At 42.0% G+C, this 25782-nt stretch overlaps 1 protein-coding gene across 7 annotated transcripts in view; it reads left to right on the forward strand.

Annotated features, from left to right (window-relative positions):
- LOC135225301 (protein vav-like) overlaps positions 1 to 25782 on the forward strand; it is a 208022-nt gene that overhangs the window by 106515 nt on the left and 75725 nt on the right. For 6 of the 7 annotated variants that reach the window (XM_064264671.1, XM_064264641.1, XM_064264634.1 and 3 more), the window contains one exon: positions 10605 to 10804. In XM_064264671.1, coding sequence (XP_064120741.1) covers positions 10605 to 10804 — 200 coding nt within the window. Of the gene's footprint in view, positions 1 to 4840; positions 4862 to 10604; positions 10805 to 25782 lie in introns of all 7 variants that reach the window. The other variant, XM_064264652.1, reaches the window with a different exon arrangement.

Here is a 25782-nt window from a genome sequence, read left to right on the forward strand (position 1 = left end):
TTTTGTTGTCCTAAATTCTTTTTTTTATTTTTTATGATATATTCACATAGGAGTCATTTTAAATTATCATACCCAATTGAACATGACTCAATACCCTTATCTATATGATCGTCTTTAACCAAAATTGCTTTGTCTCGTGTTAAGATCTAATTGCCTCAGTCTTTTAGATTTAATCTTCCTCAGTTTTTTTGCACTATGTACTCAGATCTAGTTTCCTCATACTTTTGGATTTATTCTTCCACAGTTTTTTGCACTTTGTACTCATATCTGAAAATCACTCATTTGTTTTTATCACTTGTCTGGTGTTCTTGCACCATAATCTTAACATGATAATATATAGCCAAAATACCAAGTGATTTTTAAGTCACATGTCTACATAGTTGTAGTTATTAGGTGTATGCAGTTGTTACTCCACGAGCAAGTCAGGGATCACAGTAAGTCCCATTGTCCAATTTCATGACAGCTATGAAATATAAAAGATTTTTCTTTTTTTACTGCGCAATTGTGACCATCCAAGAACATGTACAGTTCAAGCCAAATCAGTTGCAAAGAAATAGTTATAAGATCATTTGAAGCAAACAGTATTTTAGTTGAAGTTTTTGTGCCAAAAACAAAGGAAACCTGTTCGATATCGTTAAACTGGAGGGAAGGGGAAGGTTACCAAGAGCAGTTACTTTTTGTGTGGTTGATTCATGCATAAAGAGGAGGGAGCCTACCGCCTCACGTAAACCTCCTTTTCTGCTGATGTTGTTAGCTAGCAGGTTTTGTTTGGCTGAGTGGTAGTGGTAAATGTTTTCATGGCATTACCTACTTGCCACTCTTCTTTATCAGCATTGCATAATGACCAAATGATTTCACCTGTGTAAGTCCTAGCTTTTTAATATTGAATAATAATTTTTTATACACTTTAGTTTTTTAATCATGTTGTCAGTTTATAAGCCCTAGTGTCCATGTCTTGCAAGCATGCCTAGCCTGTGCTCCTTGTTTTGCTTTGATGGTAAGTTCCATTCTCATTTACTGCCGAAGATATGAAACTGTATCAGAAATAAATATTTGTGGATCATATGTATCTTTTCCTCCAGTATCTGCAGGGATTATTTAAGGTTCTTTGCAGTGTCCCTTCGGTTCCTAGCTACTACATCTTTCATTCCTTTTTCTGTTTCTCTGTTCATATTCTCTTTCTTCCAATAGACTTTCCACCCTCTCTAACAATGGTTTCACAGCGCAACTGGGAGGTTTTCCTCCTGTTACACCTTTCAAACCTCCTTACTGTCAGTTTCCCGTTCAGCGCTGAATGACCTCATAGGTCCCAGTACTTGGACATTGCCCTACATTCGATAATCCAATCCACTCCAAATCCAGTATCAATCTTCATTATTCTATACTGTCTCGGTATGGAATTTAGAAGGCTTTGTACTGTACAGAGGGATGAAAGGCCCTCTTCTTAATCCATTGCCTACATGGGCCAGAGAATATTACTAGAGAGCATATTTACTGATGGAGTAGCATGCAGTATCGTCATCATCTGCCTTGTTGCAAAAATGTATTTTTGCCATTGGTATAGCATCTCTCCTGCCTCTTTTAAGTTTTATATTTTTTCATGCTTGATCTTCGTATTAAGGATTTATACTTTGGAGAATGATGCATTTAGAATTGCAGTAGAACCCTAGTCCTCAACTGTATTAGAACTCGACATAATCAGATATAGACGCAAAATTTCAAGTAATTTTTGCATCAGAGCTCAAACAAAAAACCAGAATCCAACCCAATGAACCATATGATTTTTGTAAGCAAAAGTGTTTCAGTCATTCGCCACAAGCTGGTGCTGTTGGTGGCATTGTTTAAAGCCAGCTCACTCTGCTGCTATTGTTTAGAGCAACTACATGCTTGCACAGAAATATTTCCGTAGTTTTTGTGCCTTTCTGTACTGTATTTTGGTTTAATCACGAGTGTCAAGACAACCAGTGCAGACAAGCAGAAGAGGAAAACGGTAAGAACCACAATTGAACTTGAGGGGATTATTAAAGATTATGAAAGAAGCATTTGTGATTGACTTATAATCTTATTTTATTAATTTTCTGTAATAGGCTTTTTTTCAATGCTTTATTATTAGCAACAACTTTTGTGCTAATCCATTATGACACATAGTACTATACCTAGCCTAGCATGTGGCGCTCGGTCAACTATCGGTAATATGGCCACATTGGACTTATAGGCCAGTTTTTTTTATACAGTACATTATGTACATTTAGAAATTTAAAAAAAAAGGATGTCTAATACAGTCATGCCTCTATGTACGAAAAATCCAGGTTATGAAGGCAAATACAAAGATTTTTTTTTCTTCTGTGTACGAAAATAATTCAGGTCGCGAAAGGGTGTACTGTAAAGTCCGAGATTCGCCCGGGCCGCCGAGAACTATTTTAAAACTTGCACGCCGCCAACTCGGTAGACTCACCACCATCCTCCTGCTCTCCCATTGGTTCCTGATGCTAGTTACTGCCGTAAGATCCTGCTCTCCTATTGGTCAGGCAGAAGCAATCTTCCTTGGATAGTTATTTTTTAAAGAGTCCTTTAGTAGTAAGCAAACAGGAAGGTCCAAGTGATATGAAAAAACAGAAAATTGAAAGTGGTGAAGAGATTTAAAAAATTTAAAAATCATAAAGTAAAAAAGTAAAAAAAATCAGAAAAAGGCAAAAAAAAAAAAAATTTAATTTGAAGTTTTTTGTATAGTTAAGTGTTAATGTTTTCTGCCATTTGTTAATGTGTTTTTCATAAAGTTTAGTGTTAATGTTTTCTGCCATTTTTTAATGTGTTTCGTAAAGTTAAGTGTTCATGTTTTCTGCCATTTGTCCTCCTCCTCTGTCGCCACTTCCGGACATCGCCTCACTCAAAAGGTAAGGTTCCACATTTTACTACATAAGTACGTACATGTACATACAGTATTTCTTGTACCCTGTACACTAATGCACTTTATTTACAGGTACAGTAACGGTTAGGTTAGATATTGAATGGTGCGAATTGTTGTATTTCATTGTTTATTGGTCAATTTAGCTTTATTATAAAATTTACTGTGGTGTTTTTGTAGGGCTTGGAACAAATTAGGCAATTTACATGTAAAGCGTAGTTCTGGATACAAAAAAATCAGGTTACGAAGGCTGCTTCGGAACGGATTAATTTTGTAACCTGAGGCACTACTGTACGACGTTATTTAACTCTGAACTTATTTAATTGTAATGTTTTTATACGTTTTGCATAAAAAGGCAAGGTTAGGGTAACAAGTGTTGGTCAAAAATGGATTAATCCATTTTTAGTTGTTTCTCAAGGAAAAAATTATCCAGATTTTGACTGAATCACATCTCGATGCTTCTTCTGGAACGGATTAGTATTGAGGTCCAAGGTTCTACTGGATATTGTTATAATAGTTCTTGCTTGGTGATCTCCTATCCTACCTTCCTCATCTCAAATCTGGAAGTAGAGTAGATTTGTGATGTTCAAAAACTGGAGGTGTTGATGTATGATTAGGAGAACTACCATCGTTTAGATGAATAGTAGGTGTGGAAGTGACAGGATACCAATCTGTGGAGCCCTGTTAGTGCACTGTAGGCATTACTTAAGGTTCTTTGCGCCATCACTTCAACCTCTACCCTTTCTTTCCTTTTATTGTACCCTTATTCATATTTGCTCTCTTCCATCTTAATTGCTACCCCCTCATAATAATTGCCTCAACGTGCAGGTGCGAGGTTTTCCTCCTGTTACACCTTTCAAACCCTTCTACTCACCATTTCCCTTTCAGTGATGAATGACCTTATAGGTCCCAGTGCTTGGCCTTTAGCCTAAGTTATATATTCCAATTCCAACCAACTTGTTGAAAGGCCCAGGCAATTAAGATGAAACATTGTAAATTAGGACTTAGACTAGATAGGAATCTAGTTGAGAAGTGCATAAGTTAGAAAAGAATGGAAAATTGGGGAAAAAATACTTGAAAGGACTCATCAGACATGTAACCCAATAAATTAAAAACCTGGCAAAATAAATATGATAATGTAAATAGACTTATTAATGCTTAAGGCATAGGCTCCCTTCTTTCAGAGTTGGTTATCCACATTATCAGTAATAAGTAACAACCTTTGCTTGTTTCAATCATCATGAAGATTGAGTGAAATCACCTTTCTAGACACTGAAGTACATTGATATTTCATACAGCACTGTATGAAGTGTTTAATTCCTGTGTTTTCATATGAGTATAATGACCACTGTTTAGTATGTTTTTCACCTTGTAAATTTGTTCTTCCTTTGTACAGTTTTGTTTAAGCTTAAGGAACTGTCTGTGTAGTAAAAATCAATAAGCGTGTTTTCATCTTTCAACTGATGACTGCACACACTTTTTCCCAGTTGTTATCAACATTGAAGAGCTTATAGAACTGGTGCATTTTTATCCTTGAATTGTATGTATATTTTAACCAAATTGTGTGACTGTGCTTTTACCAGTCCATTTTAATTGTGGACTCTTAATAACAGATTTTTCTTGGTTTAATAAAATATTTTTTGGTTGGTGTGTGGGAATGAAGGTGAAAGCTTTAAATCAGTCTGGTAAATCTGCCAAATAATTATACTAAAATCAGTAGTTTTCATTTGGGTTAGATGTAGATAATCAAGAGAACTTGATTTAAATAATCATATGTAGTTTAAATAATCCTTTTATTTCATCCATGCAATATATTAATGTTTACAGAACAAATTTACATGGCCATTTTGGCATTTTAAGGCTTAAGTAAGTAGATATTAAGTTGAGATTACATATGAATGACTATTTTCAACCTTTTTTTCATGTCTGTCTCAGATTATGGACAAGCTTCTTGGGGTAAATTTGTAACTTGAGTGTTATTCCAAGTATTGTAGGAAATGTAATTGGTTACAACAGAGCTGCTTATTTTTTTGTTGTACCTGTTTTCCATTACAATGGCAATTATTTGAAATTTAGTGTTGCATGAAAGTTTGAAGGTTAGTGGAGAGACTTGAGTCGCCAAAGTTTCTTTTATTATCATGAAAACTTTGGAACGGTTCTAGAGAGACTCATGTTCTTAAGGTCTGGACATGTCTTGTAGGTTTATCAAATATTGATACTCATGAATGCCTAGTTTTTTTTGCTAAACTGCTTGAATTCTGAGGACCTTGAGGCAGTATATTGTTTATCATTTTCAGAATGGTTGTTTTCTAATGTGTTCCTTTCCCATAGTCTTTTATAAAACACAGACATCTCTGCATATGGTGGGAGTTGGGTTCTGGCATACTTTTCATAAATCAAAATAATTTTACATTGAAAATAACTATAGCAATGATGTGAGCTCACCTGTTAAAATTGCCTCTGCCAATTGACCATTGGACTGGTGAACATTTATTAATCATAGCGCACAGATGGTCTTACTGTACGAACTGAGTCTATCCAATATTTCAACTCACGTTTGGGTAACCTACTGTGTGTAGGCCATTATAAGTAGTATAAGAAAGGTTATTAGCAGTTCAGTGTAGCCCTTTGCACCATTCATATCCACCTGTGCTCTTAATGTGTTTCCTTCATCCTACCAAGCAGTCCCACTTTCATTTTTCCATGCTATGATCATTGAGAGTCTACTCCGATTGTAATTGTTCCTACAGGAATACAAACCCTTAATCTTTACATATGGGATTAACTTTCAGCAAGCTGGAAATCCAGCCATTAAACTTTTTCAAGGTGGTTATGGTAACAGTTACCAAAGGGGGGCCAGAAATACCACCCACCTAGTCAAAGTGCACTCAAATCTACACAAGGTAGTACTTTGGCCATAGTCTCGATGAAACGTGTTCCTTGTTTGTCCTACCATTGTTTTCTCATCTGTGTTTGAATATTTTTGTTTATACCATGCATATATTGATATATTGAAAGATTTCATCATGTTTTTCTATGTCTATAATGATATTCACTTATATCATTTTTATTTGATTTGTGTATTCTGTTTTCTTGAACACACAATGTCCCTTATTTTAGACTACACATTTTCTTGAGATGTTGTAATGTTTTAGTCTTTCAGGTGTTGTGTAGATAGAGAAGATCGACACATGACAGGTTTTTCATGTTTCTAGTCAAGGGTTTCGTATTTAGTTTGTATGAAGATTATTCTGATTCTTCTTGCTTAATAGCAAGTTTTTACCACTCTCCCTTAACATGTTCATGTTGGAAGATATTTAATAGTGCATTAATCCTAACTTGCTCTTCAGGACCAGTGGGAGTTCCTGTCATGCTTCTTACCCTGTCTAATTGTCGTTCTTGGTCTCATTAACAGAGGAGGTTTTTGCCAGGAGGAAACATCAGAGGAAGAAGAAGGCACCATCTTGGAATGTTTTTCTCCTCCTTCAATGGCCACTTTCTCAGTCTCCTGGTTCCCTCTATACATTCTTCCTCCATTTGCTTCTCTCTTGGAAGTTGGAACAGCTTTGGAAGTCTTGAAAGAGGAGTGAGATGTTTTCCTTTTAGTTACCCCTGCTCTCTTGGGCTAGGAAGGTTTTCTCCCTCTCCATGAAGAATTGGTAATGTCCTTGTTCTATTTCAAGTTCGAAGGCTCACAAATTCTAGAAGGCTCAGAATTTCTAGGAGTATGCTCCCTTTGGCTGTTACAGTGTTTCCACTTCAGTTTTTGATGTACCCTGACCAGTGTGAGTCAATGGCTGCAGCGTTTACCTCACGGCTCTGAGCCTTTTTGTTGGTCTAGCTTCTACCCCTGCTCTGTCTGCAGCTTATCCCTATCAGTGCTTTAGAACCTCTTCCATGAAGAAGTCGATGAATGCAGTGTTTGCCTCTCAGCTTTGGAGCCTCTTCGCCGGTCTCGCTTCTACCCTTGGTCTGTTGGCAGCATTTCCCTATCAGAGCTTTCGAACCTCTTTAGTGAGTCAGTCGACAACTGCAGCGTATTCCATTCATTCTGTGGTGGTGGCTTTTTTCCTGCTCCGTCAACAACATATAACTTGCAGAGCCTCAGATCCCAGATCCCCTTCCGCAATGGTGGCGTTTTGTCTTCAGATGTTTTCATGAAAGTGTTTGACAGACTTGACACCATTTTTCGAGAGAGATTCATCCCTGTTCTATAACCTTAACAGTCCTACATTTCATTATCCCGGAATTTCTTGTCTAATGACAATCAACTAGGAGGTAGTCTCATGTTTTGCAAGGATCTTGGTTGGATTAGGTTAGGTTACCTAGCCTAGCCTTAACTAAACCTAATCTAACCTGACCTATTCTGCATCTGTTCTTGACTCGCCAAGCCTCAGGATCAGAAATTAGGCGTTATATGATGTTGTTAAGAAATGGTACCATGGTAGTTCCTTAGCCCTTAATGGACAGATAGCTTCTCAGGAGTAGTAATAACAGGTTTGGGGTGGTGGAAGGATTGATCCTGTAGATAAGCAATATTAGTGTCATTGATTTGGAAAGAATCAGATGGGAAAGAGGTACGATAGTAAGTCAGTTGTAAGTGCAATTTTTAAAAGAAAACTGCAAAGAAATATTAGAAAAAACATGTACAAATAAAAAAAATTACTGAATCTTCATTCTCTGTAAATTTACATAATTTTTTTCAATAAATATGCTAAGAATCTGTTACTGATTTTATTTCTTATCTGTTTTGATATTGTGTAAACAGTAGTTACAATTTTACAAAATAAAATAATCATTTATTAGAAAAAACATATATAAGTTGGTAAAATTTACAATTGTCTTGTAAAAGAGGCCCCACAGGGGGTTGTAAATAGTAATTTTTTTTTTTTTTTTTTTGCTGACCTTACAGTGTACCCAGCCTGAGGAGTTGCATACTGATTTTTTTTACCTGTCCACTAAGGGTTAGTCAGCAAATGGGGGGGCCTGCTAGTGTCCTGTCATCTCCTCTATTGATGGTGCGCATTCCATTAACAGTGCAGTTGCACGGGTTTACAGTAGCACACTCAGCACAGCGGTCAGCCGGGCACATTCCAGGATAAGGGATATATGACAGATAATTCAGTCACTAGGGTCAGTGTTCAAGAAAGAATTGTCTAAGAATACCATTTCTTTTTGGCTATGGGCAGTCACTGGTTGATTGGGGTGTTCTGTTCTGAAAGCTTGAAAATTGCCGATAACTGAAAATCAGCAATTTTTTGGCACTTACTGGTGCCAATAACTAGAAATTGGCACTTTTCAGCGATAAACAAGCAGCATAAAACTGGACCACTGATAACCTGGGACCTGTACTGTGCATGCAAGAGCACATGACATCAGAAGACTAAGCTCCTCCTTGTCTTTCAAGAATGTACCTGTTCATAAGGTTTTGAATGCTGCTTCTTGGCTTTGCCAAACTACTTCACTTCCTTCTACCTAAGGGACATTGCCCACAAGTCCTTGGACACTTTTTTGCTTGGGTCCGGTGGCGGCTGCTCAACAAGCTGTGAAACTCATCCAGTGCCCCTAGCAGGACAATTTGTATCTTGCAAAAAATGATGGTATGAAAATGAGAATGATTAAGAAAGCTGGTCTCTTCTTTTCCCTTTTTCCCTTCCTTCTCTTCCTACAGGTGGGAAGAAGATGGCTCCATCATACACTGGAACTTGTCGGATATAGGTGAGTGAAGTAACTTTACTTTTATAGTATTTTATATTCTACATGAATATACCTTTCAGTGGCAAATCCTTCCTCTTTCTAGCAAGGGTAGAGAGGAATAACAAACACGTATAGGTGACTACCTTAGTTTATGATCTGAACAGATATAGCTATCAACAACACCTCCAAACTAAGTTCCAACAACTTGTTCTTGGTTCCTAGTCAGTCAAGAAGTGGTGTCTAGGAGCTCCATTTCTTTTCTTTTGACTTGATGCAGTTACACTCCTCCTGTGAGGAGTGGGAGATGTAAGAAGTAGCTAATTCTGCTTCTGCAACTACCAGTTGATCCACAACTTTAGGAGAGAATATTGTGTGGCTCTCAAGACAGTTTCAGGAATCACAGTGTCCAAATAGGCAATCCTTTAATAGCAATAACACCAAGGTAGTACCATAGTTACACTAACCTCCTCCAGAGAATTTTCATTCTTCAGAACATTGACCGGGTAGCAAGCTCCTACACTTCCATTCTTGGAACTTAAACATAGTTCTTGTTAGTCTTTCATGAGTCACAGGATCCAAGATAAACATTCCTCAGTGTGATAGCAGCAACACCACAGTAGTGCCATAGTCACCAAAACGGTCTAGTGTCCTTTCATCTACTCTATGGCAGTGCAAGTACACGAGCGGGCAGAATTAATTACATTCATTACAGTGGCCAGCTAGACATCACAAGCAAGATGGATGTATTTGCCTGGACTTCCAGAATTCGTTCAACCTCTGAAGAAGCTTGATCACTGTCCTTCTTTTCTCAGCTTCCTAAGTTGGCTCTGTTCTGATCTGCCTACATATTCTACATGTTTTGAAGGTGATCAGTGTGGTGGATCATTCTCCTTCTATGGTCCTGTAGCACCAATGACAGTATGACATCTATGTTGCCTATGTAAAACTAGTCTTTCAACCCAGTGCCAACGACTCATTCGTTAGCTTCGAGCTGCCTATAAATTTGAGTGCACTCCGACTAGGTGGGCAGTACTTCCGCCCCTACCATAACCACCTTGCTAAAAGTTCAACAGCTGGAATTCCAGCTCGCTGAATATTAATCTCATATGTAAAGACCTCTAATATGTATGTTAGGAAAAATTCAAAGTATTTAAAAATTTGTCATTTTTGGATTATCATCAGTCATGTTAAGACTTGAAAAATGTTTAGATGATATAGAGTATATTTCATGTAGCTATAGTTACCTGTTGAATTTTATTTTGTCCCTTGAAAATTCTTGACATTAATGATAAATTTATGGTAAGGATAAGTAACTAAGCACAGATATAGTATAGAACTTTATATCCATCATCTTAACTCTGTGCCTGCTTACCTGCAAGAGTTGACACACGACATTGCCAACTTCATTAAATCTTCAAATTCTTTTTTTCTGTTATTGGACCACATTTTCACCTATTTTCTAGTCAAGTTATAAGTAGCAGAGGAGATTCCATTTACATTTAGCAAAGATTATTTTGTAATGTGTTAGTGATACATGTTTTTGTATACACAATAACAATGCATGAGGTTTTTGCATATGCTGTGTTATTTTCTGTTGCAGTTTCTTAATTGAATTTTTTAGAACAAATGTTTCAGATGGGGTTAAATTGCTGTAGGAATATTACTTTGTAATTTTTATGTGATATAAAACAATTGTTGAAGTTTTAATTTGCTTAGCAATAAGAATTTGATACATGTATTAGGAACTCTAATTTTTATGTTAAAATCAGAACGCTTGGTTAGTAATAACTAAAAGTCACTCTGTGAATCTTATCTTTCTCTTCTGTGCATTGTTTATCAAAGTAGCACATTATCAATGTTAGATCATAGCTGCTAATATTTGGATTAAATGTTGGTAACAAACAATATTTGTCAGTGATTTGATTTTTTTTAATTAAAAACCAATAACAATTTCAGTATCAATACCAAATATTGTGGTTATACATTTATTTTCCATTTCTAGGATGAAAAATACGTCTTCAAGGACTGGGTAAGCCTGGACTGCTGTAAGGTCGACAACAATGTCACCAGTGGCGGTGGAATCACAAAAAACAAGCAGAATAGCTTTTACCTAGTTCTGGGAGAGAACAAGGCAGCCTACACCATCATCACCAAAGACAATGATGCTAAAGAGAAGTGGATGAAGAGTATTAGTGAAGCCATGTGAGTTTAAATAGTCAAATTAATTGTCCTAGTCAGATATTCCTGAAAAGCCTAACTTCACATATTAACCAAAGTATATTTGATGGGGTCTATTGCAAGAATAATTTACTATTTTGATATGGTATTTGACAGTAGAACATTTGAATGCGTTTTTCGATAAAATTAAAGCTCAATTGTTATTTGAAATGACTGACCTTGGTTACATATTTTTCAAAATAACTCAACTCACTGCTATTACTTTTATTAGTTTTAATTTCTCAAGCTCTTCCTCATGATCACATTTAAGTACATACTTAAGCATCCTTTTTATAAACGTCTGATTAAGCGCCAAATATTCTTTTCAGATTTCAAAACCTGTCAGTTATTTTCATACATCTGCAGTTGATTATTGGAATGGACTTTTATCAACATATTTTTAGTTATGATATGTACTGATGTCTGTAAATGATCTCAATTTACATAAGTACCTTACCCAGTAATTACATAGCTAACAATTTCTTGCCTCGGCAGCTTGAAAATAAAAATTTTGAGGGTGGCACTTCGGCACTTCACAGATTTAGTGCAGATGACCGGTCCTGGCCACCAATGGGAATACCAAGAACTACTAGCAGGCCACTTCATTCTGTTTCTGCCAATGTTTGGTAACACTAATTGTTGATGGCAACTGTGTTCTTAAATTGTTCATACGCGAACAAACCTTCGGTCTTAACAATTGGATAATTTCTAGCACCTAGCTGGATCCGGTTAAAAAGCAGATGAAAGCAAGGAATCTTGTGATATCTGGCAATGCATGTGTAACTCGGGTTAGGAGTGGTCAAGGACGACGCTGCTACGCCAGTCTTTCTTTGACCGCCTGGGTGAGAGTTGTGTTAACCTCTCTTGGCCTTTTCCCGGTTCATCGCCCGTTTCGTTTCTGTTTAATGTGTGTTTGGCTGATATTATGGCTTCTTCTGCTCCTTCTCGGTGCCAGCGTATGTGCCCCGGAGTTCCAGGTTTTCCTTGTTCTCGTTTTTTGGCTTCGGCAGCGACCGACCCTCACATCACATGCAGTAGGTGTTGTTCTAATTTTTGTACAATTACGAATCCTTGCAAAGAATGCCGGGCATGGCCTAAGGAGCAGTGGAAGTCATTTTATGGCAAGAGAGAACATTGGAGGGTTTCAACTCTTCCTACTTGGGAAGGTTTTGCACCTATTCGCGATGTCTCATCTCCTGCAGTAGTCAACCCTCATAGTAGCGTTGTCCCTGCGTCTCCTTCCTTTTCTTCCATTGATTCGTCGATGGAAGTATCGGTAGGCCACCAGGCTAATGTAGCCCCTTCTTCCTTGGGAGTTTATTTGGTTCCCGAGAAGGTTGAGGCTTTTTCATCAATCTCTTCTCTTTCAGAGTCAGAAGCGTCCAAAATGGCGGCGATTTGGAAGACGCTCGGGCTAGGGGGTACCCCGTCCTTGGAGGGGTTGCTAGCGCATTTTGTGGAGGTTCGCACCCCCCTTCATGGTCTGGCCAGGCCATTCCCCCTCCTCCCGGCCTCGTCTTCGTGGGTAGCAGCAGTCGGCCATCTTGTATTGCTCCACCAGTGTCTGCCGCCGCTTCGAGCCGGAGTGACACTGGCATCAGCCCTGTTGATGACGTCACGGGGTCCGTCTTTTTGTATTCCTTCGACAGTGGTGTTTCTTTCCCCCTTGCACCGAGGGAAAGCCGTGACGTCATCGCCGCTTGTGACGTCACTCACATCGATGACGTCTCTCCCAGTCATCTCCTCTGATCCGCCTTTCTCAGCCATTACGTCATGACTGCCTCCCAGTTCGCTACATCTCCCTTCCTTGTCATCGGAGCCTTCTCTGGCACATCAGTCTGAGGTCATATGCCAGGCAGTGCTTCAGAGGTTGGACTCTGTATTGGATGTGAAGTTGGCTGCCTTATCGGTTGGGGGGACTGTTAGGAAACGTGTTGCTTCGTCCCTGCCTCTTGAGAAGAGTGCGCATAAGAAACTAGTGCTGTATTCCTCTCCCTCTTCCCCCTCTACGCCCCGTCGGAGTATCAAGCATTGGAACGCTAAGGACTTTGCCCTTCCTTCGCCTTCGAGGGAGGAACAACGCGGACGTGTTCCCGAAAGTGCTGTGGTTTCGGGCAGTGTTAGTGGTGTGTGTTCTGCAGGAGATGCTTTGTCCTCTGCCTCGAATCTCGGGTGTGTGTGTGTGTGTGTGTGTGTGTGTGTGTGTGTGTGTGTGTGTGTCAAGTTGGGCCCTTGCTCAGGGGATCCGCTTGCTGAGGTACCTCGATGATTGGTTAGTCTTGGCAGTTTCCAGGGAGAAGCTACTGTAGGACAGGGATCGTCTATTTCAGTTCTGTTTGGAACTGGGCATATTAGTCAACCAGGAAAAGTCGAACCTCGTACCCACTCAAAGGATTCTCTACCTGGGCATGGTCATCGATACAACGGTGGCAAAAGTTTTCCCATCGGATCAGAGATTGGAGAAGTTGCGGACGGTAGCGCGCAACTTCCTGTCAGAGTCACATCAGTCAGCTCATCAGTGGCAGGTTCTTCTGGGAGTGTTGTCTTCCCTGGAGAAGCTGGTCCCTCATGGGAGTGTTCATCTTCAGTCTCTGCAATGGAGACTGGGAGAATTCTGGTCTCCAGCGGGGAACTCTCCCCTGTTTATGGTTCCTCTGTCTGGAAGTAAGAGAAGGCCTTCGTTGGTGGTTGGACGACCAGAATCTGTTGAAGGGTGTCCCTCTGCGTTCTCTTCCACCGAACTTCCTTCTGTTCTCGGACGCCTCCCTCGCAGGTTGGGGCACTCATTTAGGCGGCCTCATCGCTTCAGGCGTTTGGAGTTTGGAGGACAAGCAGCAACATATCGTCTTTGAGTTGAAGGCGGCTTTCCTGGGTCTGAAGGAGTTTCGGGGGAAGGTAGAGGGTCATTCTGTCGTTCTCATGTCGGACAACACCACGGTGGTAGCCCATGTGAACAAACAGGGAGGCCTGGTTTCATGTCAACTTCACGCCTTGACCGTCAAGCTTCACCAGTGGGCGGTCAGCAATTCGGTAGAGCTCTCAGCCAGGTATATCCCGGGAAAAGGAATGTGGTTGCAGACAAGCTCAGTCGCTGGGATCAGATCCTAGGCACAGAGTGGTCCCTTCATCAAGTGGTGGCAGACAAGCTTTTCCAGATTTGGGGAAGACCCATGCTGGAACTTTTTGCGACACGCTTCAACATGAAGCTGGAGGTGTTCTGTTCAGTGGTTCCAGATCCTTTAGCATTGGCAGAGGACACTTTCCAACATCCCTGGGACAACCTGGAGGTGTATGCCTTCCCTCCGTGTTTGATCCGTCAGGTTCTGAACAGGCTGATTGAGTTCACAGGGTCTCAGGATGACTTTGGTAGCCCCTCTGTGGCCTCAGGCAGAATGGTTTCCAGATCTTCTGTCGTTGTTGTCAGAGGTTCCAAGGGAGATTCCCCCTTGGCGACATCTCCTGTGTCAGCCCCATGTGGAAAGGTTCCACCAGTCAGTAGAATCTCTGTCTCTTCATGGCTGGAGGCTATCAAGTATCTCCTCCAAGCAAGAGGCTTTTCTCAGAGAACAGCTGGGCAATGTCCAGCAGTCTTAGAAAGTTGACCTCCGCAGTGATTGGTGTCGTAAACAGGGTTTTTCTCCACTCGCAACCTCTATTCAGCAAATAGCAGACTTTTTAACCTTCCTCAGAGACTAGAAACGTTTGTCTGTTTCTGCTATTAGAGGCTACTAGGCAGCCCTGAGTTTGGTGTTACACCTTAAGGGTATCAACATCTCTTCCTGGGAACTTTCCCTGCTAGTTAAGGCGTTTGAGCAGTCGAGTTCTCCTAGAGAGCTCAAGCCTCCAACATGGGATGTTTCCTTGGTTCTTAGGAGCTTCACTAAGAGTCCATATGAGCCCTTGCGTCGCTCATCTGACAGGAACCTGACGCTCAAGACAGTTTTCCTTTTGACTTTGGCATCTTCCAAGAGGGTAGGAGAGCTCCACAGTCTGAGCTATGAGGTGAAGCACACCAGGGGTTGGGGGTTGATGTCCTTCAAATTTGTCCCAGAATTCATGGCCAAGACCCAAAATCCCTCGGTGCATGATGACAGGTTTACTTCGTTTTCTATTCCATCACTGACTGACTTTGTGGGTGGTGATGCTCAAGAGCTTTTGTTGTGCCCTGTCCGGGACCTGCTTTGCTATCTTAAAGGACTCGGCACCTTAGACCAGACTGCCGCAGACTTTTTGTCAGCACAGGCCATACAAAGAAAGAGATGTCTAAGAATACCATCTCTTTTTGTGTATGGGAAGCCATCAGACAGGCATACTCGACGCTTGATGATTCCACCACCACGTCTGTGCAGACTAGAGTGCATGACGTTAGAGGTATTGGTCCCTCTCTGGCTTTCAAAAAGAACTTGGCTGTACATAGAGTGCTGAGTGCTGGTACATGGTTATGCCAGTCCACATTCACCTCCTTTTATCTTAAGGATGTTGCCCACAGATCTGCGGACACATTTTTCCTGGGTCCTGTGGTGGCTGCCCAACCTAAGATGATTGTGTGGATGAGAGAATGTGTGAGCTGGCTGGTCTCCTTCTTTCTCTTTTACCTTTTCTTCTTCCTTTGGGTGGTTTAAGGAATAGACACGTCATTCACTGGACTGGTCTGATACAGGTGAGTAAGGTAGTCATACTGATAGTGTGGTCGTGCAATATACAAATATCTTACCCGCTATTTAGTAGCATATGCTCCACTCCTTGGCAAGGAGGAGTTGGTAGTAATACAAACCCTGGTATCTTGGTTCGTTATTGGACAGTCTAAGTTTCTCTTTGGTTCCCATACAATGGTTATCCCATATATCATTGTATGTTACTCAGGTTCTGAGTGATTAGATATCAATTTATCTAGCTTCTCAACGGGCTTCAGTCCCTCTCCAAGAAGCATTTCTTTTGGGAGCTGGACTGGTGGGTAGGCCCCCAACCGGTTTAGGATGTCTTATAACTCCCTCCAAGTATGAGTCTATCCTATTGATAAGACCGAAGGTTTGTTCGCGTATGAACAAATGACACATTTTCTAAGACAATTTGTATTTTTCATAGCTACAAACCTGAGGTCTTAACGTTTTACTGCCCGCCTCTAGCCGCCCCTCTGTATGTCAAGTCATCCTGAGTTTGGAAAGATTAGCGTAGTGGCGTTGTCCTTGACCACTCCCAACCCGAGCTATGCATGCGTTGCCAGATATCACAAGATTCCTTGCTTTCATCTGCTTTTTAACTGGATCCAGCTAGGCACTAGAAATTATCCTATTGTTAAGACCTCAGGTTTCTAGCTATGAAAAATACAAATTGTCTTAGAAGAATTGTCATTTCGCCGGTGGGGGGACCGGATTTTGGTAAAGGATTATTGCTGATTTCTGGTAACCTTCAAGCGCTCGGCCTTCAGATTAGTATATTATTGTTTGTTTTTAATGGACCTGATTCTAGTTTTTCATATTTTGATACAGGAGCAAATTCACAATCATATTGGTAACTACCGGTAGCATTATTTACCATGCTACCACCCTTCAATGTTGACGCATTAATGTAAGATTGCATTTATTGCCAAACTAATACTTACGTTTGAGACATGTTACGAGTAAGTAGCGTAATAATGTAAATGTTGCATGAGTTGACGAACTGATACTTATGTTCAAGACATGTTTCGAGTAATTAACATCATAATGTAAACACTGCATTAGTTGCCAAACAGATACTTGCATTTAAGACATGTTATGAGTAAGTAACATAATTAAATATTACACATTTTATTTGTTGCCAAACTAACATTTGCGTTGGAGACATATTACGAGTAATTAACATGATAATGTAAACATTGCACATTCCATTCATCGCCTTATCCGAATATAATAATAACGTACTTTTGCGCACGCTACTAGACCAATTTTCTTTGGTAGTGAACACATATCTGAGAGTCTCAAATTGATATCTGATAAATGTGAGCAAACTTAGTTGGTAAAGGCCAACTTCAATTTTCTGAATAGCATACATACAAACTTAAATTTTGGTTTCATTACCTAGTTTACTGATTAGCATAAAAACTTAGATTTCATACAATCAACTTACCTGTCAGATATATACACAGCTAAGACTCCGTCGTCGCTATGTATATATCTGCCAGGTAAGTATGTATGAAACTTTATTGTATTATAACAATATCATTTTTGCATTCTCTGCCAAACCAGTATTTTCGGTATTGAAATGTATATCTACAAGTCTCAATAATATTTGATACGAATTGAGATATATTTGTATAATGGTACTCTGGTACTTTAACTAGTCAGTAAAAGTTCAGTGTTGCTTGTCTGAATACTGTAATAAATTAATACCAGTGTATTTGCTTACGGATCAATTTTTCGATAATGAAATGGATATCTGCACGTCTCAATAATGTGTGGTAGTAATTGAGATGTGTATGTACTATGTTGGTACTTGGTGTCCTTCAGTTATGGTCAGTAAATGTTAATTGCTATGTCCATGTAGCGTACTAAAAGTTAATATGGTGTAAACCACCGGATATACGTATAATTTTAGCATTGATATTTGTATCTGCAATCCTCAATAGCATTTGATAGGATTTGTGATATGCCAGTATAATGGTACCCTGTGTGCTTCTATTGTTGGTAAAGGATTGATTGTACCTCTTCTTACACTTTTCCTCGCAGAGAACTTGCTATTTGTTTCTACACGTTATACAAACCATCGGTCCTTTACATAAGGAATTACTTTCAGCGCCAGCTGGAACTTGGTCATAAGATTCTATAACAAGGAAGTTAGGTAGCAACTGCTTGTCCGATAGTCGGGAGTCCCGCCCGACTGGATGTAAACATTCTACTTTGCATATGACCACCATCTTGTGCAGACGTTCTTTCTCTGCCCGCTCCTGTCGTGAGATCTGCCATTCTGATATATTATATATATATATATATATATATAGATATATATAATATATATATATATATATCTATATATATATATATATATATATATAATATATATAATTGTGATTGTTGTGGATATTTGTGTGTTTGTATGCTCATTATGCAAACCCACGAGTCAGATAAGCCCTCTCGCCCCTCATCTACGCGGCAATTATGCCCCGGAGTAGGGGGCAGGAAATGTGGAGCTTTTTTTGCTCCAGTATGGATGTTGACCCTCTCACCCTTTGTGCGAGATGCCGAGGGCATGAATGCAATAAATTGGACATGTGATACTTGTATCTCTTGGTTGGAAGAGCAGTGGGAGAGATACAAGGGAAGGAAGAAGCCGCATAAGTCTGCCAAGGTGTCGTCAGAGAGTTCTCCCTGTACTCCATCGGTGACTGATATGTCGTCGTCTTTCCCTGTCTCACAGAAGAGGGAGGGAAGCATGCCGACTTGGAGTTGTACTCTGGAACTTCTGTTCACTCAGTGGGGATCCTTCCCCCTCTGGGCAAACAGGAACTCCCCCCATTAACCTGTCTGACTCCGCGGGTGGGAACCTGCGGCAGGTATGGCTGATGCTGAATTTACCTAGCACTCCGTCTCTGCAGAGACTGCTGAGTCATCACGCAGCAGCCCCAGTGACCCATAGAGCCAAGTCGAGGATGAAATGACTGTATCAACGCCTGGGTATGCGGCACTACCACATCTGGTTTACACCCAGCATGTTACATCGGTCACCCCATTGAGGGTGGAATATCTTGCACCTCCTCCTCCAGGTTATGCCATCCTCGCTCCCCCTTCAGACTTCGAGTGCCTTAAAAGTTTGCTGTTGGACTTCCCTCCTGTCTCTGTTGCCATGCCAGTCGCCCCTGTCCCTGCCTGTGGGAGTGCTGCTGCAGCGTCAGTTCCTCCTACTCAGGCCGTGCAGGAGCCTACTGCTTCAGTAGCCGCTGCAGCCCCGTCCTGGGTGGGGGATTTTCTGCCATCCTGAAGAAGCTGGTGAAGAAGAAGTTTAAGAAGAAGAGGAAGATGTCGTCATCATCTTCTTCATCTTTGTCGTCGTCATCTGCAGCCTCTTCCACTTCTCCTTCTATAGCTGCTTGGCCAAAGAAGAAGGTGGTCTCCTCCCCTCCTCCCCCCCCCCCCCCCAAGAAGTCTTGTTGAGGGACTTCTAAGGGCCTGTCTCATTGTCCCAGTGAAACAGGTGGGCCTTGCGCTGGTCCTTCCATTCCTTCAGGAATGGGAAGCACCTCGCCCTCCCCTGGGAAGAGCAAAGGGGGGACCGCAAAGGTACTAGCTGTTGCCAGTACTTTTGCTCCCAGATCTAGAGGTTCCGCCTCTGGACCAGGAACCATCTTGGGTACTCGCGAGTGAGTTTCTCTGAGTGTACGGTCACCAGTGGGTGACCGTACAGCTAGGGTCTGTGGCACTGAGTAAGCTCACCGCCAGGACTCCAGCACGGTGTGGAAGGATGGTGGGAGTCACCCAGGTGACTTTTGCCTAACTGCTGATCATTCCCATAACGACCGTCCGGTTCCCAGGGTTGACGTGATGGTCCCGTGGGACCTTACACAAGGCGAGACTGGGAGGAGGTCCCCGCAGTCCCCGGGAACAGCTTTGGCTGCTTCTGGGACTGTCATGCGTCGAGAGGACAATGCCCATTCTCATCATTTTGGTGGACGTTACCCGCCACCCGACCTTTGATAACACCTGACTTGAGAGATCAATGCTACCGTCCTCAGACCAGCGCTTCTCCTCAGGGAGACCACTTGTCTAGACCTGCCAACCAGTCATCACCACGGTTTGGTGATTGCCTGCAGCCCTCTCCATCCACCAGTTCTGCCGGTAGACAGAGCGGTAGCGTCAGATCTGCCTCATCTGTCCCTTCAACTTCCTCAGGATACACCGGGAGGAGCGAGGCGACTAGGGGGTACCATGAGGAGTGCACGAGAGCATATGTGCCCGGATCAGCCTAGGACCCGAGAGGTGGTATGCTCAAGTAGTCAGAGGAGATCACAGTGGGGCTGGCAAGGTTCTTCCTGCTGAAGGAAGAGTGTCTTGGGAGGGACTCGGCCTGGATGGACCTGACAGTCTGTCGCCTCAGGACGCGGTCACTCCAGAGATACAGAGGTCATTTGCAGAGGTCATCGCGCTAATTCGTCAGCACAATGACCTCAGGGAAGGATCAATGGTTGCCCCCTCTGATCATCCATCGTGGCTAGTCTTTCTTAGGACCGAAGAAGGAACCCAGAGCTTTCGTAGGGGTCCCATTGCCCTCCTTGCCTGATGGTGTGCTGGACCAGGTGAAAACACTCGTCTCAGGACAAGAAGCTTCGCTTAGGGCCATCAGGTCAGACAAGTTGCTTCCCCCTCCTCTGCATCTTCAGTGGCGCTTCTATGTGCCTTCTGCGAACCCTTTGCCAAACAAACCGGGTCCTGAGTTAGCTTGTCTAACTCCGGGCTTGCCTCCGCAACACATGCTGTCCGAGAACCTATGGTTCATGCAGCAAGAGGCAACAGCCTTGGAGTCTACTGCTATGGCAGCCCTCCAGGCTGTCTCCTGGTTGGATCTGTGGTTCCTCACAGTATCCAGAGTTGCAGCTTCTTCGGGACCAGTAACTCCCCGGAGAGGACACTGCTTTCGGGAGACTTTGTCAGTCTGCAGTCGGGAGACTTTGTCAGTCTGCAGGTAGGGCTATTTTCTACCTGGCCCACCAGACTGCTAACCTGTGGGCCAACCTGGTACTTAGGAGGAGGGATGTTGTCTTGAATCGGGTAGCCAGGTCGACTGGTCTGGATTTAGCATTGGGTGTAAGGAATGGACTGTTGCTGGGTTCTTCCTCTCTCTTCCCTAGAGAGATGGTGGATGCTGCGGTGGAGAAACAGAGAGCTGAGGACAGCGACCGTTTGGTACACCAGGCAGTCACGAAGACGTCTGGGCTGTCTCGTTCAACTGCAGCTAGGCCCCGGAGCCAAGCTAGCTCTTCCTCCTCCCTCAAGACTTCTGTATCATCAAAGGGGGCATGGGGAAAGACCCAGCCTTCCTCCTTCGCTTCGAGAGGTGAGCGTCAGCCCCGCCTCTCAGCCCTTCTCTCATGGGAAGTGGGGTAAGTGAATGGGGGAGAAGGGGAAACGCTAGGGACAGTGTTCCCCTTCACCTGCTGCTGAACGTGGAGGGGTGCCTGGTGAGCCATTGGGCAACATGGCAGTGCTACGGAGCTGAGACTTGGGTAGTAGATATCCTTCGGGAGGGATACCTTCTCCCCTTCGAGTCGAGGCCACGCCTCACTTCTCATCAGGTCCGTCACCAAACATACATTCCTGGTTCTGCCAGGGACGTAGCACTCGATGTTGAGCATCGATGTTGAGCAAGGGAGCATCAATGTCGAGGAAGGGAGCTGTAGAAATCGTGCGAGAACCGTTACCAGGATTCTACAGCCAGCTTTTCCTGGTGGAGAAGTCTAGGGGGGCCTGGAGACTGGTGATAGATCTTTCTCCTCTGAACCAATTCGTTCGCCAGACTCAGTTCACGATGGAAAAGGCACGTTCTGTGCTCGATTCTATTAGGGAGAATGATTTCATGCTTTTGGTAGACCTGAGGGATGTGTATTTTCAAATACCCATCCATCGGTCCTCCAGGAACTACCTACGCTTTATCCTCGACGGGACGTTGTTCAAATTCAGGGCACTTTGTTTCGGACTCTCGACTCCCCCTCAGGTGTTCACACGAGTGTTCTCTCTGGTGTCGGCTTGGGCCCACTCAGTCAGGGTACGTCTCTTGAGGTATCTTGATGATTGGTTGGTCCTGGCGAGCTCTTGCTCGCAGTTGCTACAAGACAGGGATCGCCTCCTCGACTTTTGTCATGATCTAGGGATCGTGATAAATTTCAAGAAGTCGGATCTCGAGCCCATGCAGAGGATAAAGCACCTGGACATGCTGATCGATATGGTAGCAGCACGAGTTTTCCCCGAAGACTTGCAGATCAGCAGGTCAGGGAGGCAGGTAGACGGTTTCTGTCACGACAGGAACAGCCAGCTCAGCTTTGGCAGGTCGTGATCGGTCACCTGTCATCAACAGAGAATTTAGTCCTTCACGGGCGTCTTCACCTGCGGTCTCTGCAGTGGAGACTGAAAGAGTGTTGGTCACAGGCTCAGGATCTGCAATCCTTCCTTGTTCCTCTTATGGAGGAAGTGATGGAGGATTTAGCCTGGTGGCTGGATGATGGAAACCTCTTGATAGGAATGCAGTTGCATACTCCCCCTCCGGTGATGCTTCTGTTCTCGGATGCATCGACCGAGGGTTGGGGTGCACACCTGGAGGAGTTGCTGGTTTCAGGTGTGTGGAATCAACGCGACGAGTACCTTCATATCAACGTTCTGGAACTCAAGGCAGCATTTCTGGCGCTCCAAGAATTCCGGGAACGTGTGATGGTACACTCCGTGGTGTCGATGAGCGACAACACCTCGGTACATCAACAAACGGGGGCCTAGTGTCCCTCCCATTGCATCAGTTGACAGTGCAGGTGCATGAGTGGGCAGCAGCTTCCTTGGTAGAGCTGTCAGCCAGGTACATTCCAGGCAAGAGAAAGGTAGTGGCAGACAAGCTCAGCCGCCAGAATCAGGTGATTGGGACAGAATGGTCTCTACACCCAGACATGGTCCAGTGGTGGATGTGTTCGCCACCCAGCACAACAGAAAACTCCCGGTTTTCTTTTCCGTCATGCTGGACCTATGGATAGCTGCAGAGGACGCGTTCCAACACCCATGGGACAGCCTCAAAGTGTACGCCTTTCCCCCATGCTGTCTGATTCGCAAGGTGATCAGCAGGGTGCTGGTCACCAGCAATCTTCAGATGATTCTGGTGGCTCCCATATGGCCTCAGGCCGTTTGGTATCTGGACCTGCTGGCTCCTCTCTCGGAGGCACCACAAGAGATTCCTCCATGGCACAAGCTGCTGTGCTAACCGCACATGAAACTGTACCACCAGGCAGTACGTTCTGTCTTCACGGCTGGCGGTTATCCACCATCTCTTGCGAGCGAGAGGCTTTTCTCACCAGACAGCAACAGAGATGGCAGGACACCTCAGACAGTCCTTTGCAGCAGTATACCAGGGAAAGTGGTAGCGGATTTCCTAGTATTTCTTCGCCGAGAAAAGCTTTTCTCTGTTTCTGCAGTTAAAGGATATAGAGCTGCATTGGCTTCAGTCCTAAAGCTGCAGGGAGTGGATATTTCCTCTTCCTTGGAAATATCCCTCCTTATGAGGAGCTTCAAGAGGTCTTTCCCACCCAGGGAACTCAGGCCCACTGAGTGGGACGCGAGTCATCTCTTAACCCTTAAACGCCGAGTGGACGTATTTTACGTCGACATTTTTTGTCTCTCAGGTACCGACTGGACGTATTTTACGTCGACATACAAAAGTTTTTTTAGAAATTCGCGGAAAAATACTTATAGGCCTATCAGCCGAAAACTCTTGAATCACACGCCTTGGGGGATGCTGGGAGTTCACGGGTCAAGGTGTTGTTTTGTTTACAATCGTTATGCAGGTGCGCAAGCGCGAATTTCTTTCTTGCCGCACTAAAAAGTATCGGTGACACATCTCGGAAATTTTTTCGTCACTTTGGCATAATTTTTGTACCATTTTAATTAGCCGTTACATGGAGTATTATATATGAAAATGTGCGCATTTTTATGTAGAATACAACCAAAAAATAGTCATGATTGTAGCTTTTATCAGTTTTGAGATATTTTCATATAAATAACGATAAGTGCCAAAATTTCAACCTCCGATCAACTTTGACTCTACTGAAATGGTCGAAAAACGCAATTGTAAGCTAAAACACTTATATTTTAGTAATATTCAATCATTTACCTTCATTTTGCAACAAATTGGAAGTCTCTAGCACAATATTTCGATTTATGGTGAATTTATGAAAAAAAAACTTTTTCCTTACGTCCGCGCGGTAACTCTTCCGAAAAAATTCATACGTGCGATTGTGGTAATGTTTGCACCGAAAAAATTCATACTTGCGATTGTGGTAATGTTTGCACCATTTTAAATTAGCCGTTACATAAAGTTTTACATATGAAAATGTGCGCAATTTCATGCACAATACAACTAAAAACAACCCATGGTTGTAGCTTTTATCAGTTTTGAAATATTTTCATATCAAAAATGATAAGTGACAAATTTTCAACCTTCGGTCAACTTTGACTCTACCGAAATGGTCAAAAAACGCAATGGTAAGATCAAACTCTTATATTTTAGTAATATTCAATCATTTACCTTCATTTTGCAACAAATTCGAAGTCTCTAGCACAATATTTCGATTTATGGTGAATTTATGAAAAAAATAAAATTTTCCTTACGTCCGCGGGTAACTCTTCCGAAAAAAATCATATGTGCAATTGTGGTAATGTTTGCACCATTTTAAATTAGCTGTTACATAAAGTTTTATATATGAAAATGTGCGCAATTTCATGTAGAATACAACCTAAAATAATTGAAGGTTGTAGCTTTTCTCATTTTCGAAATATTTGCATATAAATCACGATAAATAGAAAAAAAAAACCACTTTCGGTCAACTTTGACTCTACCAAAATGGTCGAAAAACGCAATTGTAAGCTAAAACTCTTACAGTCTAGTGATATTCTGTCATTTATCTTCATCTTGAAATAAATTCGAAGTCTCTAGCACAATATTTAGATTTATGGTGAATTTTTAAAAAAATCTTTCCTTCCCTCAGCGCACGGATTCTCCGCCGCAAATCTCCGAAATGCGTACGTAGCATTCTTGGAATATTTGCTCCATTTCATATTAGGCATTTCATAGAGTTTTATATATGAAAATGTGCGCAATTTTATGTACAGTAAAATAAAAATTTTTGAAGGTTGTAGCTTTTCTAATTTCCGAAATAATTGCATATAAAAAAAATATACGTATAAAAAAATTTGACATTCGGTCAACTTTTACTCGTCAGATATGGTCGAAAACTGCAATTGTAAGCTAATACTCTTACAAATACTCTTACAGTATAGTAATATTCAATTATTTGTCTTCATTTTGAAACAAATTGGAAGTCTCTAGGACAATATTTACATTTATGGTGAATTTTTGAAAAAAATATTTGTTTACGTCCGCGCGTTACGAGTTCATGCATCATTTTGTGATAATATTTTCTCTGTGTTGCTTTTATTGTTTTACAATGTGTTATATACCAAAATGATTGCAATTTAGTGTACATTACAACGAAAAAAAATTAACTCGTTACCTTTAATCGTTTTGCACATAGCGCGATTTGAATACAATTATACAGTGGACCCCCCGTATTCGCGTTCTCCGGATTCGCGGACTCACACATTCGCGGATTTCTCTCGGGAACGTTTCCCTGCATTATTCGCGGAAAATTCGCACATTTGCTGTATTTTTCTATGAGAAATATCCATAAATTCCTGGTTTTTTTTATCAATTTCATCTTAAAATGCACTTTTTGTGATAAAACTATTAAAAAAACCCAAGTATGAAAATTTTTAGTGGTTTTTCTTGAGTTTTAACTAACAAAATAGGCTGTTTTTAGCATTTTTATAGGGGTTCTAAACATTCGCGGGTTCTAACTATTCACGGGGGGGTCTGGTACGCATCCCCCGCGAATACGGGGGGACCACTGTATATGAAATTTTGTTTTTGCGCTATCATATATCGCATTATTTATATATGATAATAATAATTTTTTTTCATTTCTGATGGTTGCATACTAAACTTCAGGCAATGACAAAAAAGGAGCCAAAAATGAACTCTTAATCTTGAAAACTAAGCGCGCTGTGATTTTTTCAAAAAAATATTTTTTCCGCTTCGGCGCTCACTCCGAGACCCCCCCGGCACACGTAAGACGATTTTTAATATACCCCTTCGGCGTTTAAGGGTTAAGGAGTTTAACTCGTAGACCCTACAAGCCTCTCCGGGAGTTGCCAGACAGGTATCTGACCCTCAAGACCGTCTTT

Source organism: Macrobrachium nipponense, chromosome 20 (genome assembly GCF_015104395.2).
Source record: "Macrobrachium nipponense isolate FS-2020 chromosome 20, ASM1510439v2, whole genome shotgun sequence".
Classification (NCBI taxonomy): domain Eukaryota; kingdom Metazoa; phylum Arthropoda; class Malacostraca; order Decapoda; family Palaemonidae; genus Macrobrachium; species Macrobrachium nipponense.